General features: G+C 34.1%; 4 protein-coding genes across 4 annotated transcripts; 1 reads left to right on the top strand and 3 right to left on the bottom strand.

Moving 5' to 3' along the window:
- Window positions 1-210: 210 nt before the first annotated feature.
- Window positions 211-1,359, top strand: LOC108340159 (uncharacterized). The gene has a single exon (XM_052872707.1). It carries the CDS (start codon window positions 211-213, stop codon window positions 1,357-1,359), a length of 1,149 nt encoding a protein of 382 aa, XP_052728667.1.
- Window positions 1,360-2,406: 1,047 nt separating this feature from the next.
- On the bottom strand, window positions 2,407-4,030 carry LOC108335637 (uncharacterized). Its single transcript, XM_017571693.2, has 2 exons — window positions 3,363-4,030; window positions 2,407-2,854 (listed from the first exon to the last, which is right to left on the bottom strand). The coding sequence occupies exons 1-2, from the start codon at window positions 3,821-3,823 to the stop codon at window positions 2,686-2,688; spliced, it is 630 nt and encodes a 209-aa protein (XP_017427182.1). The 5' UTR covers window positions 3,824-4,030; the 3' UTR covers window positions 2,407-2,685.
- Window positions 4,031-5,265: 1,235 nt separating this feature from the next.
- On the bottom strand, window positions 5,266-13,507 carry LOC108346378 (uncharacterized). Its single transcript, XM_017585460.2, has 10 exons — window positions 13,104-13,507; window positions 12,954-12,997; window positions 12,686-12,818; window positions 12,418-12,544; window positions 11,163-11,752; window positions 9,795-10,077; window positions 9,427-9,706; window positions 7,802-7,960; window positions 6,280-6,744; window positions 5,266-5,782 (listed from the first exon to the last, which is right to left on the bottom strand). Exons 1-10 carry the CDS (start codon window positions 13,273-13,275, stop codon window positions 5,489-5,491), a joined length of 2,547 nt encoding a protein of 848 aa, XP_017440949.1. The 5' UTR covers window positions 13,276-13,507; the 3' UTR covers window positions 5,266-5,488.
- Window positions 13,508-16,126: 2,619 nt separating this feature from the next.
- Window positions 16,127-23,210, bottom strand: LOC108344950 (uncharacterized). Its single transcript, XM_017583526.2, has 11 exons — window positions 23,148-23,210; window positions 22,793-23,065; window positions 22,211-22,299; window positions 21,662-21,718; window positions 21,408-21,516; window positions 21,211-21,312; window positions 21,017-21,081; window positions 20,349-20,452; window positions 20,146-20,210; window positions 19,935-19,989; window positions 16,127-16,548 (listed from the first exon to the last, which is right to left on the bottom strand). Exons 2-11 carry the CDS (start codon window positions 23,060-23,062, stop codon window positions 16,388-16,390), a joined length of 1,077 nt encoding a protein of 358 aa, XP_017439015.1. The 5' UTR covers window positions 23,063-23,065; window positions 23,148-23,210; the 3' UTR covers window positions 16,127-16,387.
- Between the last annotated feature and the right edge of the window lie 1,743 nt (window positions 23,211-24,953).

Here is a 24,953-nt window from a genome sequence, read left to right as displayed (position 1 = left end):
TCCATCCTTTCGATTTCAATGCTCATTTATAGTATCTCAACTCAAAAGCCTCTTCTTTCTCTAGATACATGGTATGCTATGATCCAACGCTCCAACAAATAAAATGTTCTTTCTTATTTTTTTTGCACCCAATTGTTCTAAATGGCAACAAATTTTCTTCTTAGTTCATAGTAAACAAAGTCAATCAAAAACATTATCAGAAGTACATCAATGTCTAGATTTTTTAGCCGTGTCAAATCCTTCTTTTCAAACCATTTTCTTCGCTTCACCAGTAGAAACACTCTTTTAATCCTCGATCGCTTTCACTGGAATGGAGAAATCTACGATCATGATCTGTTTCTGCTAGATGTCAAAGAAAAGAAGCTCAAACCACTTAATGTTCCAAAGGTCACAGATTCTGAAATGGGTTTCAAGATGGTGGGTTCATGCAACGGTATACTCTGTGCCATTCACTATTCTTTGGATCCTAACTCTACCATCATTCTTTGGAATCCTGCCACAGGACAAACCGAGCGAATCATGGATCCACAAAACGCTTTGCTTCCTTACATGGTGCCACCACACTGTCTTGTAGGCTTTTACTTCAACAAAAGTTACAGTGATTATCAAGTGCTTAGGGTTCACTCTTTTGAGGACACAAACAAAGAAGTGTGTTTGGGTGATTCTCTTGCAAAAACTTGTGCTGTTCGAGTAGAAAAGTACTCTCGGCGTGAAGGGTCGTGGAGGGAAATTGAATATTGTAACAATCAATGTGTGAGTGTGAATGGGTGTTTGTTTTGGACTGAGAACAATGTGACAGTGAGAGAAACCTTGTTTTGGGTGGCTATGGAGGTCAGTGATAAGGTTAGTAATGAAATTATAATTTCTGTCAATGCATGTAATTATGTTCTTAACAAGATTGCGTTGCCCCCTTTGGTTGCTGGTGATGCTGAAGTTCATAAGAAACTTGCAGTGTACAAGGATTCGGTTGCAGTGATTATTTGCTTGGAAATGAAAAATGTGGCACAGTGTTTAGATTTGTGGGTTTTCTATGACAAGTACGAGGGTGTGGAGTGTTGGTGTAAAATGCACACAATAGGAATGTTACCAAAGTTAGAGCGTCCCGTGGGTATTTTGAAAGATGAGATTCTTGTGTCAACAGATAAAGTGATAGGTAGTGTGAGTGGAACAATAGTTTTTCTTCCTGAAGATGATATTGGAGCTGAATTTTCCTACAACGTCTTCAATTATGTTCAGAATTTTTTATTTGATGGAAATGTGGTTGTGGAGGAAGATGATTCACTTGAAGGACTCTCGTTACTTAATTTGTTCATCAGCAACATTGACAAATTAAGCATCGAAGATTGTGGCTGCTATTGAATGTTGAAGAATTGAATAGGCTTCTTTTTATGGGTTAAACTTAAGGTGTTAGTTTATGACATTAGAACCGAAAGTTTGTTCGAGTAAATTACTTTCTCTTCGTTAACATCTTCTAAGTCATGCACTGCTAGCTTTATGAAATTATTTTATGCTTAGTCGTTGAAGGCTTGATTATATATTTGCAGAGAAAGAGAAGCCTTTGTTTTTTGGGTCTTGTCCAATGTATTAGATTTTGCTTAGGCAAGGAAATTTGAAAAGGTTTGGAGTACAATTTTCCACAATTTTGTCATGAATATTTCAGGACTCTGCAATACTAGGAGTCCAAGGAAACGAAGTACAGATTTAAATTCGCTTCATCTGTCCAAATCTGATAGATAGAATATATATTGATGTAGTATCTCAATCGTTAAAAAAGTAACATAAATTCAATATATTGAGACATAATCATTGTGTTTTGATGAATCAAAACATAAAATCTATCCCTTTTAAACAAGAGAATGAAATAATAAACAATGAAATGCTAACTTTTTAATTTGGAATTTGAGAATATGGACTTTTATTTACATCCATGATATATGTTGTATCTGATATAAATATGCATCGTAGGTTTTACATTAACTTTGATGTTTCTATTTTTGTGGCTAGGGTGTCTGCAAATATGCAGTAATATGACAACAAGAGAGCTGTTTCATTGATACGTGGTGCCCCGAGTGTATGATAGTAAATTTCCGAATAAATCAAAGGGTAAAGCAAATTAACATTTTTATCAAATCTTTCCTGTAAGTCTAACAGTGAAATCTATATTTTCTCCTGACAAACATTGAAATCTATATTTTCTCCTGACAAACATTGAGATGTGAGAAGCAAAAAGTTAGTCATTAAGATACATAGATTGGGTTGTTAGGTAATATTAAAAAATCTGTTACCCTTTCAAGATAGAAGTCCCTATGCATTCTAAGCACCAGAATCACATACATGGGTTTCTCAGCATTTGCAAAACAACCAAGTTACAGGGAACTCTTACCAATTTCACAAAATCTAGAATAATTTTCACATAGACATTATTTATCATAAGCACTCAAATCATCATTTGACAAGTAACTTTAAGGTTGTTGCCATAAAAATACAACAATCATGAAAAAGGTTTTTGTAAAAGTCAGTAATGATTTGAATGCCTAATGTATAATGTAATATATATGTGCCCATATAAAAGTTTCTCCTAATTCTATCCACAACGAAATTGATAGGTTCATGCTGTCCTAGAGAACCATGTCGACCATGGATGGCCATGGTCAAGGTATGATCCATGTATGTATGTGAAGCCAATCAAGCCAAGAGCCAGAAATTTCTGTGGGTTTTTGAATTGAGAACATAACCTCCATTTTGGCCTTTTCTCTGTACACTAACACAGGTGCAGGAGCTGTTTTGAATCAAATACTCTGCTGTGTCTATGGGTTTCATCACTTTCATAGTTCCTCCTACGGGTCGCTTATATCTGTTTCCATGCAACATAAATCATCAGCAACAGGGTTATAACTTCATCATCACATACATAAACATTGAATAATAGCATAAACAATGTTTAGACAGGTAATTAATCAGAGCTACATTCTATTAAAAGTATTCAAATAAAAAGTAATCTACTCACAAAAGGCTCATTTAGCTTTAATCAAACAACAAGCAAAACCTGTCTTTCTCTTCCTGGAGACAAGAATTTAAGATAGTACAAAAATGTCTCATACGCAAACATCAATAACACGTAAAGTTAGATAGATAAACAAGAACATATTCCATTTCAAAATCAATAACACAACTATATCTAGATATCATATATTTAAAATTTTCAATTAAGAAAACGCTTCCCTGCATGTGATATATATGAAAATTAACAATTTCATACAACCTAAAAAATTTTCAGTAAAACCAAGCGGGCATCTAAATTTAAATTTAATCGTGAGGTTCAATGATAGGTAATTTCAATGAGAAAAGGATGTTATACGAACCCTAACAATGCAGAAGAAATACTGCGTTTCTGGCCTATAACTATGACATCCACCGCATAGGTTTTGCTTAGGGAGAGAATGGTGGTGGCTCTGTCTCTTCCATCCATCTCAACCCTCATTGCACGCACTTTGATCTTTGGCTGAGATGACTTGCAAATTTGCTTCATCTCCTCCAGAAAATCAACCCCTTCTCCCTCGGCCGCAGCACCGCCGCTTCCGCCAAAATCAAGGGACACAGTGTTGGAGTTTCCCAACGAAGGCATCTTCAGGAACGTGGAAATAGTGTTGCGCCACGAGCTAGGGTTCTCAACGTGCAGAAGAATCAACTCGTCTTGTTCGATGACAGCATGCGAAAGTGCGTACTGCAACGCGCCTGCTGACTCGCGCGTGGGGTCCGCCACTACCATGACCTTCCTGGCCTCGGCGCTGGAGTTCCGGTTACTAGCCATGCCTTGCGCCATGTCTAAGGTCACCGACGACGCCGCCAGCCGAAACTCCTAGAGGGGTAAAGAGAAGAAAAACGAATGTCGAAATGGGTTGTGATGAAAATATTGATGGTGATAATATGAGAGGTTCATTATTTTTTGTGATGCTACCGAGTACAAGGGAACAGCCATTGTCGTTCCGGTGATGTTTGTTCTCACCTCCTATTTTTACCATCTCTGACTCGGTCAATTCCTTTTCTTTTCTATATTCTTATTTTAATTTTTCTATGCTTTTTTTCCTATTCTCGTTTCGTTTCTTTAAACTTAGATGGTTTCGTTAAGTTGCTCCAAATAACTTGTCAAAATCAATTATTTTTATTTTTAATAAATTAAACAAATATAAAAAAGTTATAAGTTTTTTTCTGTGAAAATCCTGAACTTTGTCAACTGCGACAAAGAGACATCTTTTCTGATATTAAATAAATTTGTTCGTACGTTCTTAAGAACATAAGTATATTTTTGATATGTTGATATCATTTGTTTAATTTAAAAACAAATAATTTTATATTTTTCAATAAGTAAATCGTATATATTTTAAATAAGATGTCATTTTAAGTTATTTATTTTAAAAATACTTATTTTAAGTGTAACTAAACTGGTTCATTAACTAATTTTAAAATTAATTAGGGAGGTATCATTGAGGGCAATGTACGTTGATCATGTTCCCTCGACATTATACTCTTGAATTTATGATTAGTTATATTGGTAAGAACGATGGCATGTCTATTCTATTAACACGGTAAGGAGTTCGGTATATCCTTGAATTGGAAAAATCATAGTTTTAATCACTGAATTTGACACTGAAGAAATTCACAGGGCAAGTTGAGAATGAGATATAAGAGAGAACGGTAGTGGCAATCTTCAATAATCACTGATGGGATTGAAACGGGTATTTGCTTATCGAGATATAAAAGATAGTTCAAATGAGCCCGCATAGTGAACGAGGAAATCGTTCGTGGTCTTTCTTTTAATCAGAATATCAATGCATCAGTTGTTTTAAGGCGTCACAAGCGCACCAACGTCATTGAAATCCAACAATAACTTTTTTATTGGATAATTTTAAAAATACGCATATCTCCTCCTTTACGCTGTGTTCCTTTGGACTGATTGTACTGTTTAAGTGAATAAGCGATTGATTTAGAAACTGATGTCAAATAACAAGTCCCAAACTTATAAAACAGTATTAATTACTGCCTTTGACTTCAATTGTAAAAATTGAAGAGAAAAGTAGTTAATAAATGGAAAAACGATCCAAAAGATAATTATAATTATACTTTATAAGTTGTATTCCCCTTAACCTTGAAGATTTGAAAAGGTTGGATAAAAGGATACGAAGGGGGAGTATAAAAGGAGGAAACTTACTTTCCACTATAGGGAGATGCGATGCGAAGAATGGTGGAAAAAAAAGGGTATGTACGTTGTACACGAAATTAGCACACTTAATTAAAACCTAAGTTAAAGATGAAGAGCATAATTTATATTATATAGAATACAACTTCGCACGGGGTGGCGGCCATATAGGGTGTCTTCTCTTGGCTTGAGACCAAACAATGCTACATTTAATAATGCCTGTGACCGGTCACTTTCAAACTCACATCAAGACCCTTAATAAAAACCGGGAGGTGAATAGGAAGGAGGGGATTAGTAGCTGTTTTGCCATATTTGTTGGGTCTGCTTGGGTGGTTGGCTTTGAGAACCAGCAAGGGTTGCTTCCCTAGGATTCTGCTGAGGGTGTTCCAGAGATACCCCGCTCTGAGAGTGATAGAAATTAGGGTAACCAAGGGATCCAAAATGCTGAGAAGCCTGTTGTTGACTTTGCCGAAATCCCCCACCTTGTTGATTCTGTCCCTGCTGGAAGCTGTAATACGTGCTGGGAGGAACTGCAGACATTGTTCGAGAGCTAGGTCCATGAACCCACATGGGAGAATTCTCATTCTGACACAACCAAACAAAAAATTAGTACGTCCTTCTTCAATATAACCAACCAATTAGCACACATCATAAAACTTGTATTTATATGACCTTAAAACGGACCATGGTTTTTCACAAGCATAAATATTACCTTCGTTCCACAATAACTGTATTTTAAGGTTATTCCATACGTACAAAGAACAACAATAAATATACTACTTTTTGAAACAATTTCACTCAAATAGCCTTACTCTTCACATAAATACGTTACTCTAAATAAGAAATAAAAATGTAATTGATTTGAGGGTATATTAGGAGGAAAAATAAATTAATGTTTCATTATAATGTGACAACATCACTTATTTTGGAACATTTTATATGACTAAAACTGCAATTATTTTGGAACAGAGGTGGAATTAAAATTAACAAATAACTTCAATTTGTAAAGGTGGAAATGCTGAGGTTGAATAGGTTCAACTTGTAAGACATTGTACATGGAAAACAAAATTGAAGACCTTTACCTGCTGCAGTGAGATCATATGATTATTGTCCTTATACTGAGAGTTTATAACATCATCATATCCAATAGTTGTACTGGTAGGCGCAGCTGGAGGATTCAATGGATAGTTTCCTCCAGGAATGCTGGTGGAACTTCCGAAACCATATCCAGATGCAACAGCAGCAGACTGGGGTAAGCTGCTGACAGAAATGCTATTTTTATATTGTGGAAGCATGGCAGCCAAAGATTGGTGGTATGTGTTATTGCCCGCAAAAGCCTGCTGAAATGCTGATGGCATGTAGGTATAACTCTGAGGCAAGAATGGATAGCTAATCATATTAGCAAAATGTCCCAGGGGAAGGGTAGGTTGGGAATAGGGATGCAGAGCAAGGTGTTGTTGGGGAACTGCAGGTCCAGTGGCAACATTGGCACCAGGTAGAGCTTGTGGATTAGGTTGAGGCGTTGAAATGTTATTAGCCCTCAGAGCCTACAAGTCGACAAATAATATTAATGACAACATATACCATGCTCTCCCTCGTAATAACAAAAATTATGAAATCAATATACAAGTACGGATACAAATGATAAACTCCAAATGCAACTGTTGGCAATGTCAATGTAAAATGCACCATGACCTGGGATTATTTTAGATTCAATATGATAAATCTCATGTTTGCTTTCGCAAATGTAAGGCACAGACAGATACATGTACGAAATCCATATTCAATATAAATACTAATACAATTACACCCCATATTTGTAGTCCCAGATTATACTCTGTTTTCTAATATCCAGCAACCACAAAGTACTAGCCAACCTCGAGTATTACACTCACACGGACTGGGAAATGGAAAAGACCGTCAACTTGGATTGGAATAGGATAAGCAACACGTTGATATATATATATATATATATATATATATATATATATATATATATATATATAAACATTTTATTTAACATACAATGTCTCACCAGGATCTTAATTTTTTAAAGTAATAGTATTTCAGTGCCTTTGCACATATATTCACATAACAATATGTCGTCCATAAATTATCCACTCCCATTTTTATTGGAATATCAAACTGATTAGTAACATGATGAATGGACATAGAATCACACAAGATTTATCACTGGTAGATTGCAGAGCAGAGTGCAGAAATACTCAAGATTAAATCAAACACAATGCAGACACAGGATACCATCCATGCAGAAACGTAGGCATAAAAATGCAAAATGCCTCTTCTCACCTAATATATTATTTTAAGTTGCTAATTAAGTAATTAAATACAAACTATGTAGGTAGTAAACAGTCATTAGACAAATATTGGCTCAAGTGAAGACTCTATTAACCATCAACACTAATTCAAGTAGCTCGCTCAAGCCAACACTTCCTAGTGCTGTTATGTACCAGAATATAACTGCAGTCCAGTCCACACGTACAATGAACATGCAAACACCAGTACACATTCTCTTTGACTAAGAGTAATCAACCTGTCTCGTATGCTAAAGAAAAACTAAGATAAGCAGGAGCAGAAGTTCACCTCGGACATGGTTATAGTGGGACCACCAATTGAAGAAGCAATGTTGCTATATTTAGCAGGCATTGATTGTGTTGCAGGGAAGGGTGAGTATGGGATATCCTCCCTTGCTGTTTGAACAGTTGACGCCAACAGAGCACTGGGCAAAGAATTGGTATAAGCCTGCAAAGAAACAGCACTGTAAGTTTGGTCCAAGTAGTAAAATAGCTAGATAACATTGAAACGAAATAAAAATAAATAAATAACTACAGGGATACAAGTTATTACTACATATGACAGCAAAGCAATAAATGGCCCTGCACAATATTTAAGTCACTGTTGATAACTTGTCACACAAATTTGTGCAGTAAGTTCACTCAGCATAAATATGGGTGATAGAAAAATCATAAACCATGCCAGTAATACGGATGACATATCAAATGGGGGAATTTCTATCCTCAATTCCATCACAAAAATTGATTAAAATTGCCCATCCAAAGTTCACTTTTTACAGCGCACTTTTTACTTTGAAATAGAGGTGATGCTTTGCCATTGTCCCTGTTGTATTTCATGTTATCATAGCAGCAATTATTTAGCTGAGAAGTTTTATGCCCACTTTCTCTGGTGACATGCAAATTTTTTGTGTCCTGGTCACAGCCGAAGCCGGACGCTAGCTATAACCAATGGGCACATTCCAGGAAGTGGATGTCAGACAGTTCATTGCACTCCATGCTTTCTATGCAGGAGTCAGGTTATTTATTGTCTCATAAAGCATGGCAATTTTCATGCCGCCAAGACAATCCAAGTTTGAAACGGTCCACATTATCATTGCCTACAAAAGCTTTGAACTCTGATTTTGTAGGAACACTATGTATAAAGTGCATAGGTCGTTTAACCAATTTTCTGAAAGTAGAGCATGAGATAGTTCAGTGGCAATCTATGCCTCCTATGGTGGTCTGTCTCATAAAGCATGGCAATTTTGATCTCTCCTAGACAATCCAAGTTATGGTCCTCGTGATCACTGACTATGAAAGCTTCCACTTAGCAACACCTATGTAAACTGTAGAAGTTGTAAAAATATTTTTTCAGCAAATACTTTACTCGACACTGTTGCCTTTAAGGAACAACATCCAGGTTGCAGTTCAAGAAGAGGAACAAACGTCAAATCTTCGGTCAATAGCTTAGAAAGATGGATGTGTACCAGAAGTCAGTTTCCTTATCTCAGAGCCTTAGGGACAAGACTGTTCATTTAGTGGCAGGTAGAGTTATAACGATGAATTTGGGCCTATGCTCCCCAACAGCAACTTATTAGGAGTTAAAGATCTGCTGATGTGGCAGTTAGTTAGGATATGCGAGTCATTATACGGAAAAGGGGCATGCATGTAATCATCATCCAGTACTTTTGTGGTAGTCCTTAGGGAATGAGCAGAGAGAGTTATGTCTTCTCTCAGGTGCATTTGCTCTGAGATTAAAGGGATGTTTACAGTGTTATTTCTTGTTTTTCCAATCAAGAATATTGTTGAGGTTCTACTGAATCTAGTTCCAACAATATCAAAATCATTTCAGAACTAACTCTATATAACTAACAGATTCAGACACGAAAATGTTGTATATTGCAATTCAAAAGATTTAAGAATTCTATGCATTACCATTACACTAGAGAAGGGAGACAGGTTCTGTATCTGTGAGCTTGTCTGTGAATGAGGGAATGTAACATCTGGTTGTTGGGCATTTTCGTACGCAAACTCGTGCTGAGAAGAAGGAAATGAGTATTGATTTTCCAGAGCAGTTTCAGGGGGTTCAGATTTTAAAGCCTCTGATTGTGAAATGGAGGAATGCTCAAAAGTCCCAGCATCTACGCCAGATAAGTGAGCTAAATTTCCATCAGAGGTAGAAGTCAGATGCTCATCCCCATAATAGTCAGGATTTCTGCAAGAACAAAAGAATACATCAGTAAGATGAACATCCAAATAATCCAGAATATTGAAGAAAATATACTGATATTCTAAGCACATGCCTGACATCGGAGGATACAATTGTTGAAACATCAGTTGCTCCAGATGTATCCTCCAAGTTACTTTTCAAGGGCCTAGAAGTATACGGGCCAGATCCAGAAAGGGTGGCATCATTAGCAGATCCAAAACTTCCAAAGCTCAGATTCAAGCATTCAGGGGTATGGAGTTGTAAGTGATTTGGAATTACAACAGAAGAACTTTCCTCCTCTTGTTCTGTCTCCTGATCATTTGAGTGTAAATTTAGTTGCTCCAAATTTGCAGCAACTGATGAAACACCACCTTCAACTGAAAGGAAGAAGTTACAAAATTAGGACCTAAATGAAGGCACGAGTTTGATATGATCCTGAACTTCACACAATATTATAATAACAATCTAAACCATTACAGATCATACACAGACAGGCCTGTGAACATACTAGAAATACAATAAATCCTATTAAACCAATCATGAGTATAAAGGATGACAAAGAAAAGATAATAACAACAATAACCAACCCATTGGATTGACTAGTGAATAAGACAATTGTGGATTGTGGAAAATGGAAGAAAGCCAATAATCCACCGTACCATTTAGCAGACACTTTCAAGGAAAAAAGCAGAAGTTGCATAATAGTTTTAAAATACGATAAAAAACCAATGAAATATAAATAAAAAGTCATGCTGTGTGCCAAACAAAATGAACATAGATAACATGTCAAAACTCCAATCACTCATGAGAGATGACAAGAAGATATGGGATACATGGAACAACCAAGACACCCATGAGCTGACGGAATTGCAATGGCAGATCTAAGAAATTCCCCAATACAATAGTGCTATAGCACTTATTTAACACCACTGATTACAATTTTCACTGTGCTATGCCTGTGACTTAGATGATTCCAGCCAATTCTAGCAACAGCAAGTGTAATTTTAAGAAAATCACCAAATACACAAACAAAAGGCATATAAACATGAAAAATGAGCAATTACAAAGCAACTTTATATGAAAATACTTGTACCATCATTCCAATTACATGATAACTACGACTCATTCTGTAGAAAATTTTCAAAAGGCAGTAATAGACGAAGATAAAACATAAAATAAATCAGACTTCTTCCACAAATTAAAAATAACGTCTGCACCTCATCTTGTTTAGAAGCTCTTTGGTATAACTTCACCTTTCCAAAGACTAAGGTGCACAATTTAATTCTCAAGGGAGAAGTTTGATTATTCTACCACCTAAAATCTTCTACAAGTGTTTATCATGAAGTCTATCCATAATGAGTTAAAAGAAAGAAATATAAATATATATATATATATGAAGTAGATGATCAATATAAATAGAGATAGAGATACAAGACAAGTAACAAATAAGCATCGTAGTCACCTTCATTATTTTCAAAAGGGTGCCGATGAGGTTGGTAGGGATTCATGTCATTGCACAAGCTACCATCAAAAGCTGATGTACTTTCAGGATTGTCCTCAGATGTACTTTTAACAGATCCCGCGTTGTCTGGATTCTCAACAGGATCATCTTCAGCTACAAGTTCATTTACATGGGTCTTCAGCTGCTGGTTAGCTTCAGCAGAATTAGAAGAGTTTGTATGGTACTCAGATGTTGGTTGATCATCTACAACTGAGGATACACAAACAGCAGATTGGTGCTCAATAGATGGCCATTCATCATTCTGTTCAACATTTGAGTTAAAACCAAAGCCTTGATCATTGTTTGTCTCTGACACCTTAGAAGCATAACCTTGCAATGAATGCAAATTGTGCTGTGAAGATGCTGGGGGTGCAAAAACATGCTGATGGTTACCACTGTGGAGAGAAGAGTTGGGAATGGATGTCTTTGCCTGTGGCCTACCCATCCTGACAATATCAGCCATTGATACTTGACCTGGGTTCGCCACCCATGCAGATTGCAATCCACCGTGTTGAGATGAAGATAGCCCATCACAGACACGGACAGAATCACTGCAAAGGTTTTGAACATTCATGAGACACTCCACCTTAGCTCACATTCTAAAACTGTGATCAGTACCCAATCACTTACAGCAAAAATTTAATTTTGTAACATAAAAGAAAAGACAAATAAGTAAAGTAAACACCAACTTTGGCCCCCTCAACCTATAAAACATCATATAGGTCCCTAAATGATATATAATGCAATCAAATTCATCCTCCAAAAGCCAATTTGATTACAAACATATCAATTTGAAAGATAATTTGATGTTACATATACCATTGGAGGACAAATTTAAATGTAAAAAAATTATATAGTTATATAAAGGGGAGATTTTTATAAATAGAGTAGTTCATTGTAATCAGTTTGGTGTCTTGTATATCTTCAGAAGACAAAAATGGACACTAATTTGCTTTGTTACCGTGAGATAAAGTAATCCAGAGAAATAAGGCACAGAATGCATCAACTATTTGAGGAAAGAATAAAACTGAATTTACAGTGCTTGCAAAAAGTTGCATGCTTTAAAAGCCAACTTGCTTTTTAGAAGAAACAGGAGGAAGCATAAAACACCACCTTGTACATGAATAGAATTAAAATCCAAGTTAAACACAAATGGCCAAATTTTTTTTTCTAAGCATAATAACCAGACCAAACTCGCAAACAGATCGTAATATACCTGTAGGATGGTAGTTGCCTGCTTCCATTATTATCCAATGCGCTAGGCGCAGAATAAGTAGAAACTCCATAACCAGGCGTTCCATTTTCCTTTTTCAATACAGGTTTTCCCTGCAGAAGACCAGAATCTGACCTCCAAACAAAGGTGATGATGATGGCAACCACAACAACAATAAATCAACAACAGATATTATAGAAAACTTGGTAACGTACAAAGCAGCATAAGACTAAAAGCGGTATTAAAAAAATAGAACAAGCATCCCGCTTACCCCCACTACTACTGAATTGAGTAGCACCTCCACGCCCAACGTAGCGGTCCGCACTAACCCTAGCGCCGCCACCGCTGCCACGACTAGACGTATTGCTTACCCCTCGAGGCCTGGAATCCGTCGTGTCCTTAGTCTGAAAATAATATACAGTTAAATTCTCATTGTGAGCATCGGAAGCAAATACATAAACAGAAGTATCAACTAACTCCTCATAACACACATCTACAATAAAAAAACGAAAACGAACTGAACGTAGATACAAACACACCTCCTTTTTCTTCTCTCGCTTGCTCTTGACCTCGTGAAAAGGATCTACGCAAAGAGCAACGAAGTTACATAAGATTGGACACGTTCGACGAGAGCGAAAAACGAAACCAGTGATTAAATTGAAAAACCCTAGTGCAGTGTAGTGTTATACCTTGGGAAAGGAGTCGACTAACGGCTTCGTTAGGGTCCATGTTACAGTCTTTGAGGGTGGCGTAGATCTCATGTTCGGGGATGTTGCTCACTATCTCCTTCAGACTCTGAACCATCTTCCGACTCGCCGGAGGAATCCCTGCCTTGTGGCCCCCACCGCCTTTGCCGCTCATCCTCCTTGCTCGCTCTCCGATCTGCCACCGCCCTCGCCGCTCTCCTCACTAGGGTTCCGCCGCGATGATAATATCTCCGCTCGCTGTTTCTCTCTCTCTCTCTCTCTCGATGATTTGCACCCAAACGGAAAGAGAACAATACCGAACTAAACCCTCCTTTTCACTCTTCTGAGTTTGCCCTTTTTCCCCCCTTTTTCGGCAAATTACCATTAATCCATTTCTGAAAAACTTCGTGTTAAGTAAATCAGGGATTTGTTTTTGCTTTTAAGGATGATTAATATTTTCAGACTTTTTTTTTTTGGAAAATAATCAGTATTTATTTGGAATATTATATCTCACTGTTCAATCGGATTTCAGTGTATAGAGTCCATAGTAAAAATTATTAATATCAATAATTGATATAACACTTTTAATTGAAAACATAGTTATTTTAATATTATTTTCAAGTAACGTATTAATTAACTATGAGGTTCCTTAAAAACTGAAATAGAAACCATAACTCAATATTTAGACAAAATAAATTACGTTAATCATCTAAAAAATTAGAAGCAAAACAAAACGAAAAATGCTTAATCACCATGAACGCGATAATTAGCCACTTAAAGAAAGATAGAAGCAACAATGTAGAAGTTCACACATTTAACCAACATGAGAAATTATTTTGCATGAATAATAACTAAAATGAATATATCTTTAAAAATAAAACTATAATTTGAAATTTTGCACCTTTATTTTCCGTTCATTATAAACGATACTTATTGATTTTTTTTAGTGTGACATTTTTTAATTCTCAATTATGAATGTTTTTATCATTTTTTACTTTTATAATTATTAATATGTTTGTTTGTGTTATGGATATTTAGAAAAGTGTGGAGAAACTTGTTTATTGTATATTTATTATATATTCATTAAAGTTTGGAGGAATATGATAACGTGGTTCTATATCTATATATTTTTATTATATATAAAAAAAATATTTCTTTTCGTTTACATAATTTTTATTCCCATTTTACTCTTTGTAATATAATTATTAACATATTTTTTAAAAAATATAATTATTAATAGATTTTTTAAAAAATAATTATTATTTAGAAATATTTTATATAAAATTGTCACATATTTAACTTTTTTTTATTATATTATATTTCTAGATTGTATTACTAACATTAAGTTACTTTCTATTGTTTTTTAATATATTAATTTAATCAATTTATATATTATTAATTTATAATATAATACAAATATTTAAAACATATGAATACACATAAAACATAAATATTTAAAAAAATTCGTGTTTATGTTATTGGTTAGGAAGAGGATTATAATGTTATAATTCAATAAATTCAAATAATAGAATTATACTTTTAATCCATTGTATTTTAATTTATTGTATTTTATAATATTTAGTTCATTTAGTAGGGATTTGGTTTTGAGTAGTGGAGGAAAAGTTTAAAATCGATGAAAAAGGATATTCAAACTTTAAAAGTTATACATATAAAATTAAACTGTTTAATTTTTTTATAAATATTTATCTTTCTAAACAAATCTAAGCTATGTAATTTCTCTCTCTGTATTTTTTTTTAGATTTAAATTTTTGTCTTTCTCTCCTATATACAAGCATTTCGAGTTGGAACTTTTGTCAATTTCATAATTTAAATAATTATAATTTTGTCAATTTGAATTGATGTAATATGTTTGTTTGTTAGTTTTTTTTTCTTTTTAAGTGATAGTGAGAAATCCATTTTTTCTCATTTCTCAGTTCTTTTTTATACTCCAACATATTTTGATATTTAAGTCAATTAATTATTTAATCAATTTAATAATTAATGTTATAATAAATATATTATAAAAGTCCCAACAATTATAATTTTTAATATGTATTTATAAGTTTTTTTATAAATTTTGTATTAAAAGTTTGTCTAATCAAAATCTAATTTTATTAAAATTGATTACTAATCTATTTAGCTTATATTAATTATTAATTAATTACAATCAACCTCAATCAATTTCTTACTACCTCACACTATCAGTCTAGGACAACTCGACCACTACATACCGACCGTCCATATCCAATACATTAATAATGTGGGGGAATAAGTGCATGGTACCTTGGAAACACTTTTATTTTTCTCTTTATGTTAAAGCTTAAATGCATGGAGACATAGTAGCGTTCAAATGCATGTAGCGTAAGATATATTCTGGAATATTAAAAATATTTAACAATGTAGGAAACATGGTTGATAAACCACATGAAGATAGGTATGGCAACATTTTCAATGAAATAATAATAATAATGGAAAGTGAACTCGAAATATTAGGTACAGGAGTAAAAGTGGGACCCAGAAGAGAATTTTGTTTTGGGTACAGGAGAAAGACCCTGGAGTATTGATCCACCAAGAAAACACCAGCAATGATTAACACTATTATTTATTTTGTTTATTGCGTACACACACTTTCCACTTTGCTGAAACAATATCTTATTTACTTATAGGTCACTAGTTGACTCTTGTATTATGAGTTTGTGACTTGGGCGGAATAGGAATTTTATTTCCAAGTCAACTTACTTCCCTCACCAAATCAATTTGGCATTTCTAATTGCAATTTCAAGTTTAAACTGAAAATAGAATATAAATTCTTAATTAAAGAACTCAAGTATCAAACTTGTTTATATCAGCTTCTATATACAATAATGTGATAACTTCGTACATCCATCTCAAAATAATTATTTTACACAAGTATCAAAATTCTTAATTAACCTAATTATTTTACACAAATTAAGAACAATAAATGTTATTTAATGAAATGATTTTACTGAATTTTTTTACCTCATAAATACAAAACTTTTAGTCTCTGAAGGGAAACGTTAGTTTAATTTATTTAAGAACAAATTGAAACAAATGAAAAACTAACGTTTAAATTGAAAATTTATAATTTAACCCATTTTACAGATTAAAATTACAATCATTTAGGAATAATGAAGCATTAACTAACAAACTGCAAACCTAACCACCATTGACAATAGACAGATTCACCTTATAAGCCAAAAAAGACTAACTATTACTCGTTGAAAATTACCAATTCTGAAAAATGGGGAATTGATCAATTGCATTCATTATGGGCATGGATTTGGAAACCTCGAATGTATCTTGTTAATTTCATCAATTACTTCAGATGTGAACTCGATTTTGCATGCATCTAGAACCTCCTGGAGTTGCCATGATCTAGTAGCCCCAAAAACAACACTAGCAACAAGTGGGTGTCGCAAAACAAAGGCTGCTCAAAACAAAAGAAGAGAGGATAAAATAGAAAAGAAAATCTGACACGCAACAAGCAAATAAATTAATGCCCCAAAAGTTCATAACCTCAAACAGATAAACTCAAGGACCACAATCAATAGCATAGACAATGGGGGTTTGAAAAGGAAAATGACAAAGCATTAGTTAATTGTAAACGTGGATAAAACTTCATTATTCGTGGGCATGAATAATAACAACATCCAGCAATGCTAAGATACTACTAAATTAACCATTTTTTGGCATCCTTTTAAAGTAATAAGATAAAAGAAAACCCATTACATTCTTGTTTATTTAGAAGAAGCCAATGCATGGCATCAAACAATATCAAGAAGCGAGAACGCCAACTTCGAAGGCATGCGAGACTTGGAGATGTGAGTTATAATAAGATGAAGGCAACGATGAGAAAATAATGTTAAGGGGTCTACCAAATTTAGAGATAAGAGACAATATTATATGTGCAGGATGTGAGTATGGCAAAACGAGCTTCCTTATGAAGAGTCAAGATATAGGGAAAAAGCACCATTGGATTGGTGCATTCAGATGTTTTTGAACTTGTGAAACAACTTTCAATCACCAAAATTCCATATATGATAACATTTAGCGACAATTTCTCAAGATATGTGTGGATGAATTTTATTAAAGAAAAGTCAGAAGATGTCATAAAATTCAAAGAGTTTAAATAAGGAAAAGATTGAGAAGGAATTTGGACGTAACATTTGTTGTTTGTGTACTGATAATGGTGGAGAATTCACTTCAAAGGAATTTAAAGAGTATTTGCGTAGGTGTGGAATAAGGTGATAATGAATTGTCCATATACTCGGCAGCAAAACAAAGTAGTTGAAAGGAAGAATCGACATTTAGCATAATTTGTAGGAGCATGTTGCATGCTAAGAATGTGCCGCCTAAATTTTGGGCAGAATGTTTAAAGACAGTTGCTTATGTTATTAATAGGCGGCTACCTCATGTTAGGGTTGACTTCATTTCACCATATGAGAAGGTACGAGGTGCAAATCCATCAGTGAGTTAGTTTCGAGTATTCGGATGTGTTTGCTATGTTTTTATACCAAGTCAACAATGTAGCAAATTTGATAAGAAGGCAATTCATTGTATATTTGCTGGCTATGATAGTCAACAAAAAGGATGGAGATGTTGTGACCCAACAACAGGATGTTGTTATGTGTCCAAGAATGTAATATTTGATGAAGCATCCTCTTGGTGGTCTTCTCTAGCAATAATGTTACCAGATTCCAAGGAAATTGAAGAAAAGGTACAAGGGCAACTGAGGAACAATTAGAAATGAAGGAAGATTCCTCAACACGAGAAGAGACGGTAGTTGTTGATCAAGAAGGAGAAAGGTCACTAGATAAATGGAAAATCCCTTGGCAAACAAGAGTGCACACCGAGTCTTTAGAAGAGGAAAGACCAAGCCTAATAAAAAAAATTATAGCGCAAAAAGTCAACGAGAATTCGAAAGCCAAATCCAAAATATGCTATTGTGGCATTAATTGAAGATAATGGTGTTAAAGAGCCAAGTATAGATGAAGAAGCAGCTTAGTCTAAGGAATGGGTACAAGTTATGGAGGAGGAGCTAAAGGACTAAAACAAAATGAAACTTGGGAGTTAATAACAGCTTGTGGAAGTAAAACCCATCTCTAATAAATGGGTATACAAGGTGAATACTCGTCCAAATGGATTGTTGGGAAGGTACAAGGTTCGTTTAGTTGCTCAAGGTTTTTCACACAAGTATGAACTGGACTCCGATGGGAAATTTAGTCCAGCCGCAGAGATAACTACGATATGCACATTGTTAGCATTAACAGCTAGCAATTCTTGGAAGTTATGACAAATGAATGTCAAAAATGCATTTTTACATAATGAGTTAGATCGAGAAATATATATATATATATGGAACAACTCAAAGGGTTTGAGAGTAACATTCACCCAAGTTATGTGTGTACGTTGAAAAAAGTGTTTTAAGGATTAAAGCAAGCTCCAAGGGCATGGTATGAAAAATGGCCAAAGTTTTAGAACAAAGTGGATATGTAGTGGCATCAGCAGATTCAAGCTAGTTCACAAGAGAATGAGGTGGTAAGTTACCTATAGAGCTAGTTTATGTTGATGATCTCATTGTCACAAGAGATGATGTAGAATAAGTTCACTAGAAAAGATTTTCAAATGAAGGAGCTTGGAGACTTAAAGCACTTTCTAGAACTTGAAATTGAGAGAACTAATGACAAGATATTTTTGTGTCAACAAAAGTATGCTCAAGATTTATTAGAGAAATATGGTTTGTTGGATTGTAAACCATGTCAACTCAATTTGAAAACAATGTTAAATTGTGTTCAATTGAAGGAAAGGATTTAGAAGATAGCACCATGCATAGGAAGCTAGTAGGTAGCTTAATTTACCTTACACTAAGTAGGCTAGATATCATATCCAGTAGGTGTGATAAATCGATTCATGCAAAATCCTAAAAAGATGCATTTTGAAGCTGGGTGCCTAATTTGAGATATGTAAAAGGTACTATGGATAATGGAATATTATTCAAGAAAATTGTGAGTTGTGATGTGATAGGATATTGTTATATGTTTTCACTAGGATCAGGAATTGTGTCTTGGTGTAGCACAAGACAACCAACAATTTGTTTATCTAGTACAAAGGCAGAGTATAAAGCAGAAGCTATGGCAACTCAGTAATGTGCATGGTTGATGCAGTTGCTACAAGATTTACATCAACCAACTGATTATGCAATCAAATCATATTGTGATAATCAATCTGCAATTCATTTGGCAGAGAACCCTATCTTTCATGCCAGAACCAAGCATGTTGAAGTGCACTATCATTTCATTAGAGAAAAAGTGTTACAAGGTGAAATCAAAATGAAGTATATTAACACTGAAGGTCAAGTTGCAGATGTTTTTCCCAAAGGTCTAAGCAGTTCAAAATTTGAAGAGTTTAGAAAACAACTCGGTATGACAGCAAGGCCTATATTGAAGACAAAATAATCATTGAGGGGGAGTGTTAAGAATAGCAATGATTATTTCCACTATTTACCTCCATTTAAGGAGAAAATTTTATTTTGTCTTTATTATGTGTTTACCATATTTGTTTACGGTAAAAGTATATTTAGTTATAATAATATTTTTAGAAAGTTTAATTAGTATAAATACTTGTAATGTTTATGTAATACAATCACGTATAAAATGCAAGAAGAAATATTTAAGGTGTTGGGCACCAAAATTCTCTCTCTTCCATTATTTGATATTCAACAACCCACCCCATATCACTCAATATTTAAGGTAAGGGAAGATTGGGAGGGGTGATTGCAGTTGCACATGAAGATATAGGAAAAGATTATCAAACCTATAGCCAAAGATACAGGATGAAGACCATATGTTTTTGCAGTATTAAGGTATTCCTGTAAAAGGGGAAACATATGAATATTGAAATTAAAATCAGTAAACAAAAGAAATACGTACGAAATTCAAAGAATTTTAAGACCTAAGGGGACATTCAAATATAAAGGTAAGTTAAAGTATTAGCATTGTAACAATGTTGAGGATAATCCACTTACCATGGTAGCTGCCTCTATAATTTTATTGGACAAATTGTATCTAGATTCACCTTCTGAATACTTCCCTGTGAAATAATAGTATCAGTTGGATAAACTCATGCATACCATGTCACTTTTCACTTTCCTTCCTTCATGTTGGGAAGGAGGATACGAGATGAAAATGCTTGATAAAACAAAACGTGTCCCAAAAGATGTCAACTGACCTTTAAAAAGATTTAAACGAGCATCTGTTGGACCACCGCCCAGGGAGAAATATTTCCCTGAAAGTATACCCATTGCCAGGGGACTGTAGGCTAACAAGCTAATACTGAAAAGAAAAATCAATTATTCAACAATGAGGCTTTCACTGAAAACAGGAAAACGATTTAGGCTGACAAATGTAGCAAAAGTTATAAAATTTTAAGCATTAAGCTTTTATTGTCCCATCCATCTGAACGAAACGGAATTTTAACACTATGCTTGTATTAAAGCTGATTTATATAACATAAATCTTCTAGTTAATGTTTAACTCATTATGCCATCTTGTTAATCTTCTAGTTAATTCTAGTTAATGTTTAACTCACAACATTTTATATATTTTTCACAAGCTTCTTTAAAGAAGCCCAAATATGATGTTAGAACTTTTATTTTAATAATTGTTATGAACCAACCATCATATAAATTATTGTTGGTTGAAGAAACACATATTATTTGTGCGAAACATGTCCCCCTCTGATACCTTAACCTTTGAGCTTGAAGTGTGGACAATGTACTAGTCCACCTTGTAATGAAATTTTACTTTTATCTAAAAGAATATGGTCAAATATCAAACTCTAAACCACTAAGTCATAGAAGGCTATATGTTTTCATATCAAACGATAAGATTAAATACCTCTCCTGATGGCAGCATTCAGCCATTGCAGAATCAAAAGTTCTACAAAGAAGGCTATATGAATTCTGTCACTAAACAGAAGAAAATTAGTGTCAGGAATACATTTTGCTCCTACGAATTGTTGTATTGAGGATGAGACTTCCATGACGAAAAAAAAAATACAGCAGGAGTTGAACGATCGTAAGTAACCAAACCTGCAGAGATACTATCTTCAGGTGTGAAGCATATTTTTCAGCAACCTGAACAAACTTCATCAAGCCATAAGGTGTTTCATTACTGAGACCAATGTATCTGATCTGCAATTGCGTTCATTTTCATACTCACGGACAACGATTCAGGAATCACAATAGTGACAAGTTGACAATTGAAACTATTTAACAATACCACTTGCCTTCCCAGCTTTCACAGCTGTGCTGAGAGCTTCAAGTTGTTCATCTATACCAACTGAAGCATATTGTCGGACTGGGTCATACTCGGTTTCTCCAAACATTGGAACATAGCTACAATGATTGGTGTAACATTTCAAGAGTTAAGATCCATATATGCATGTTCATTGGGCAGAAAATGAGAAAGCCTACCAACATGAAATATTCAAAAACAATTTAAATAAACGCCTATATACTTAAACTAACAAAACATACAAACCGATCAGGCCAATGAATTTGATAAAGGTCGATATAATCCATCTGCATCCGCAACAAACTGCACAAACCCAGTTGCATAAGCTATCAGCGTTATTACTAGACAGAGAATCAAAAGATGCAAAACTTAATATTATCTTATATATCTTCGAAACAGCACCCCTCCTCCCCCCTTCCACCCGGACCCACATATTTCTCACGAGTGTATATTATGAGCCTCAGCAATCTAAATCTCCAGATCATTTTTTTTCTTTCTTATTTGACAGTCCAGCTGAAACTAAACAAGTTAAATGAAAAAGCTTCTATAAAAGTTAAGTGCATGAGTTAATTTTAACCTATGAAAGAAAATCAATTCATTTTAGCTTTGTTAATTTTTAACTTTTCTTTATGGAACAAAAAGACCTAAAAGAGTGTCTATTGGTATTATTTATCCACCATTTACTTATAAACAAGAGACAGTCATTAGGATCGTGACTGTAAGCACTATTACCTTGACTCTGCATATACGATACAAAAATGACTCTGTAGAGAAAGAGTTAAGAGATCAACTAACCTACTATCAATAGCTTCAATAATATTAGCGGCGTCCAAACATTTAGGACCACCTCTAATCCAAGTCATCTGCCCCGATGGTCCAGCAACCTGTTCTTGCGACAACAAAATATAATTAATATGCCACATAACAACTTCAGCAAAACAAATTGTAAAACACCGAGTTTAGTTTCTGGAATTGCAAGGCAATGCCACATTAGTCCTTCAATCAATCAAAATAAATAAATAAATAAAGTCCTTGAATGTTTAAATAAATAAAAGTTAATCCAAAATTCAAAAACCGAGTAACTTTTATATAATTCGGCACGAATAAAACAGTAAGTTTTAGGGCATTATTAGTGATGTTCAGAGTTTTATATAGACTTGATTATACATTTTATTACAAATTTCACCGTTCTAGGTCCGATTTTCAAAATGTGTAATGGAGTGAAATATATTGTGAAAAAGAAAGTTAAAGAAAATTACACAGCACCAATTTGAATACTAATCTAATCGCGCATTCAATTTTAGGAACTACGATGACTTTTGATGGCGAACAAAAGAGACATCAACATGCATAGCGAAGGAGAGAGAAGAACGGAACCTTAGTGGCAATAACGACACTATCCCTGGGGATATTCCGGTGAGCAATCCAACGGCCGAGATACTCCTCGCTCCTGCCGCACGTACGACGACGCTGAGGCACGGGATACATTTCGGCGGAGTCGAAGAAATTGATGCCGGCATGGAAGGCTTGGTCGAGAAGGCGAAAGGATTCGCCCAGCGTGTTCTGCTCCCCAAAAGTCATGGTTCCTAAGCAGAGCCGTGAAACGGTGAGATTGGGAGCGAGGTTGAAGAGAGGAACACCACACATTGCCTTCAATTACAGAATCAGATGGTTAACGGAATTTATCGTGAACGGTTGAGGAAGAAGATGAAGAGTGAGATGATTGAGTTACCTGTGTGAGTGAATGTAGCACAAACGAAAGTGGAAACAAAATCGATGGATGGATAATGCGATAGCTATTCAGCCATTTCAAGCACAATTCAAAATAAAGGATTAAATATATTAATAATTAATTAATCTAACTCCTATTTAATTTTTATTTTAATGTTATTTAATCTATCCTACCATTGGATCATTCTAGACATTAAAGTATTACAAATTGTGAAAAAAGTGCGCAATAAGGTGAAGCAATACAGCATGGATCTTTTATTAAAAAACTACAGTGATATTTATTAAAGTAAAAAAAATATAAATATTATTTTCCAAAACTAATTTTAATATCTTCAAAACTTAAACATATGTATAAATTTAAAATACAAATAACTAAATATATCATATTATATCTTCGTAATAGTCTAAATTATGCCACATTTCTGTTGTGGAAAACGAAATTATACAATATTATCCTTTTGTGGTCGTGAACAAAAAAATATATATATCATTATTAAAGGTATTCAAAATATTCATCAGCGACTATAGCAAATAATTAAGACAAATTAAATAAATATACATTTTATTTTTCATTCTTAATCATTTTCATCGTCAGAAGTTTTAATTTAATAGAAACAAGCCTGAATAAATAAATAAAACTTGCAAGCCAGAATAGAAAAGGAGGAATTTTTAACTATCAAATAATTCTTACATGCCATCCTTCTTTGATTTGTATTCAAGGTACTTTGTCAGAATTTCATCAACACAGTTGGTGAACGAGGAAGTTTTACAAGCTACAGGGACCAACAAAAGAAAACATTATGGAATGATTCACGCATTAAAATGGACTATGATATTTTGCTTTTTGTCTAGGGCCAACTGTTTCATTACATTCTCTTCTTCTCTTCTGTATGTTTCATTAATCCATTCGTCCCAACGGTTGAAAATACCCATGATAATGATTCTTTGTAACCTTTTGCATGTAATAATAATAATCTATAGCAAATACTTATGGTCAAAAATATGAAGATGATTCTCTCCAAAATTAATAGATTAAACAAAATCCTTCCAACAAGTACCTCGTAATCTACTTCCATTGCCATTTAAAATGAGAGCTTCAATCGAAAATTTTGCAAGTACTAATTCTCACTTGATGCTTTTTTTCTTAAGCAGTTTTGAGTCACACCATGTACAAAATAAAAATTACAATGTTTTATAATCACACCTTAGCAGCGGCGAAGTTTCCCTTTGTTTCGAAAACCGTAAATATAAAATTCGAAAAGGAAAGAACAATGAACACTGGAAAAATAAATAAAGAGAACCGTTGAAAAATAAAATTGAAGGAGAAGGTAAGGGGAGAGGTGAACGGTGCGTTGGCTTCGTAGACGCCCTAATTATTGGTTGCAAGATTCATTACATTTTTTTAGTTTTCCCTTTTATTTATTCTTTTTGACATTTTATTCCCAAAGCTTTTTAACAGAATCTAACTTAATCTTTCTGCTAACTTTAGTTCATCATTTGTAGATCTTCCATTATGGTTTGGTAATTCTGATGTGCTAAAATTTTTATCTAATTCACAATGTAAAGTTTTAATGGGTGATGTAAATTAATTGGAGTTAATTTTCAAACCTATTCAACTCAATTAGTGGGTTGGATTCCAATTCATGTATCTAATTAAAATTAAAATTAAGCTGCATTTGAATGTTAAACAAGATAAATTTATTTCTTGTAAAAGAGACTATTAGTTTTTAAAAATAAAAAATTAACATAACAAATTTAAGGAATAGTATTTTAAATTGAGAGGAGAATTAGATTTTTCACTATATTA

Source organism: Vigna angularis, chromosome 1 (genome assembly GCF_016808095.1).
Source record: "Vigna angularis cultivar LongXiaoDou No.4 chromosome 1, ASM1680809v1, whole genome shotgun sequence".
Classification (NCBI taxonomy): domain Eukaryota; kingdom Viridiplantae; phylum Streptophyta; class Magnoliopsida; order Fabales; family Fabaceae; genus Vigna; species Vigna angularis.
Note: the sequence above shows the minus strand (reverse complement) of the source record. Positions and strands in the feature narration are given on the sequence as shown.

Bases quoted from the DNA above. Each gene is read 5' to 3' on its own strand.
- LOC108340159 (XM_052872707.1), top strand. From the start codon at position 211: ATGTCTAGATTTTTTAGCCGTGTCAAATCCTTCTTTTCAAACCATTTT.
- LOC108335637 (XM_017571693.2), bottom strand. From the start codon at position 3,823: ATGGCGCAAGGCATGGCTAGTAACCGGAACTCCAGCGCCGAGGCCAGG. The intron at 2,855-3,362 runs GTTCGTATAACA...GCATGGAAACAG, and splicing joins ATTTCTTCTGCATTGTTAGG to ATATAAGCGACCCGTAGGAG.
- LOC108346378 (XM_017585460.2), bottom strand. From the start codon at position 13,275: ATGAGCGGCAAAGGCGGTGGGGGCCACAAGGCAGGGATTCCTCCGGCG. The intron at 9,707-9,794 runs GCATGTGCTTAG...TTGTTCTTGCAG, and splicing joins ATTGTATCCTCCGATGTCAG to AAATCCTGACTATTATGGGG. The intron at 5,783-6,279 runs GTAAAGGTCTTC...TGGTTGTGTCAG, and splicing joins ATATGATCTCACTGCAGCAG to AATGAGAATTCTCCCATGTG.
- LOC108344950 (XM_017583526.2), bottom strand. From the start codon at position 23,062: ATGTGTGGTGTTCCTCTCTTCAACCTCGCTCCCAATCTCACCGTTTCA. The intron at 21,313-21,407 runs GCAAGTGGTATT...ACGCAATTGCAG, and splicing joins CAGCTGTGAAAGCTGGGAAG to ATCAGATACATTGGTCTCAG. The intron at 20,453-21,016 runs GTATTTAATCTT...TTTTCTTTTCAG, and splicing joins GAATGCTGCCATCAGGAGAG to TATTAGCTTGTTAGCCTACA.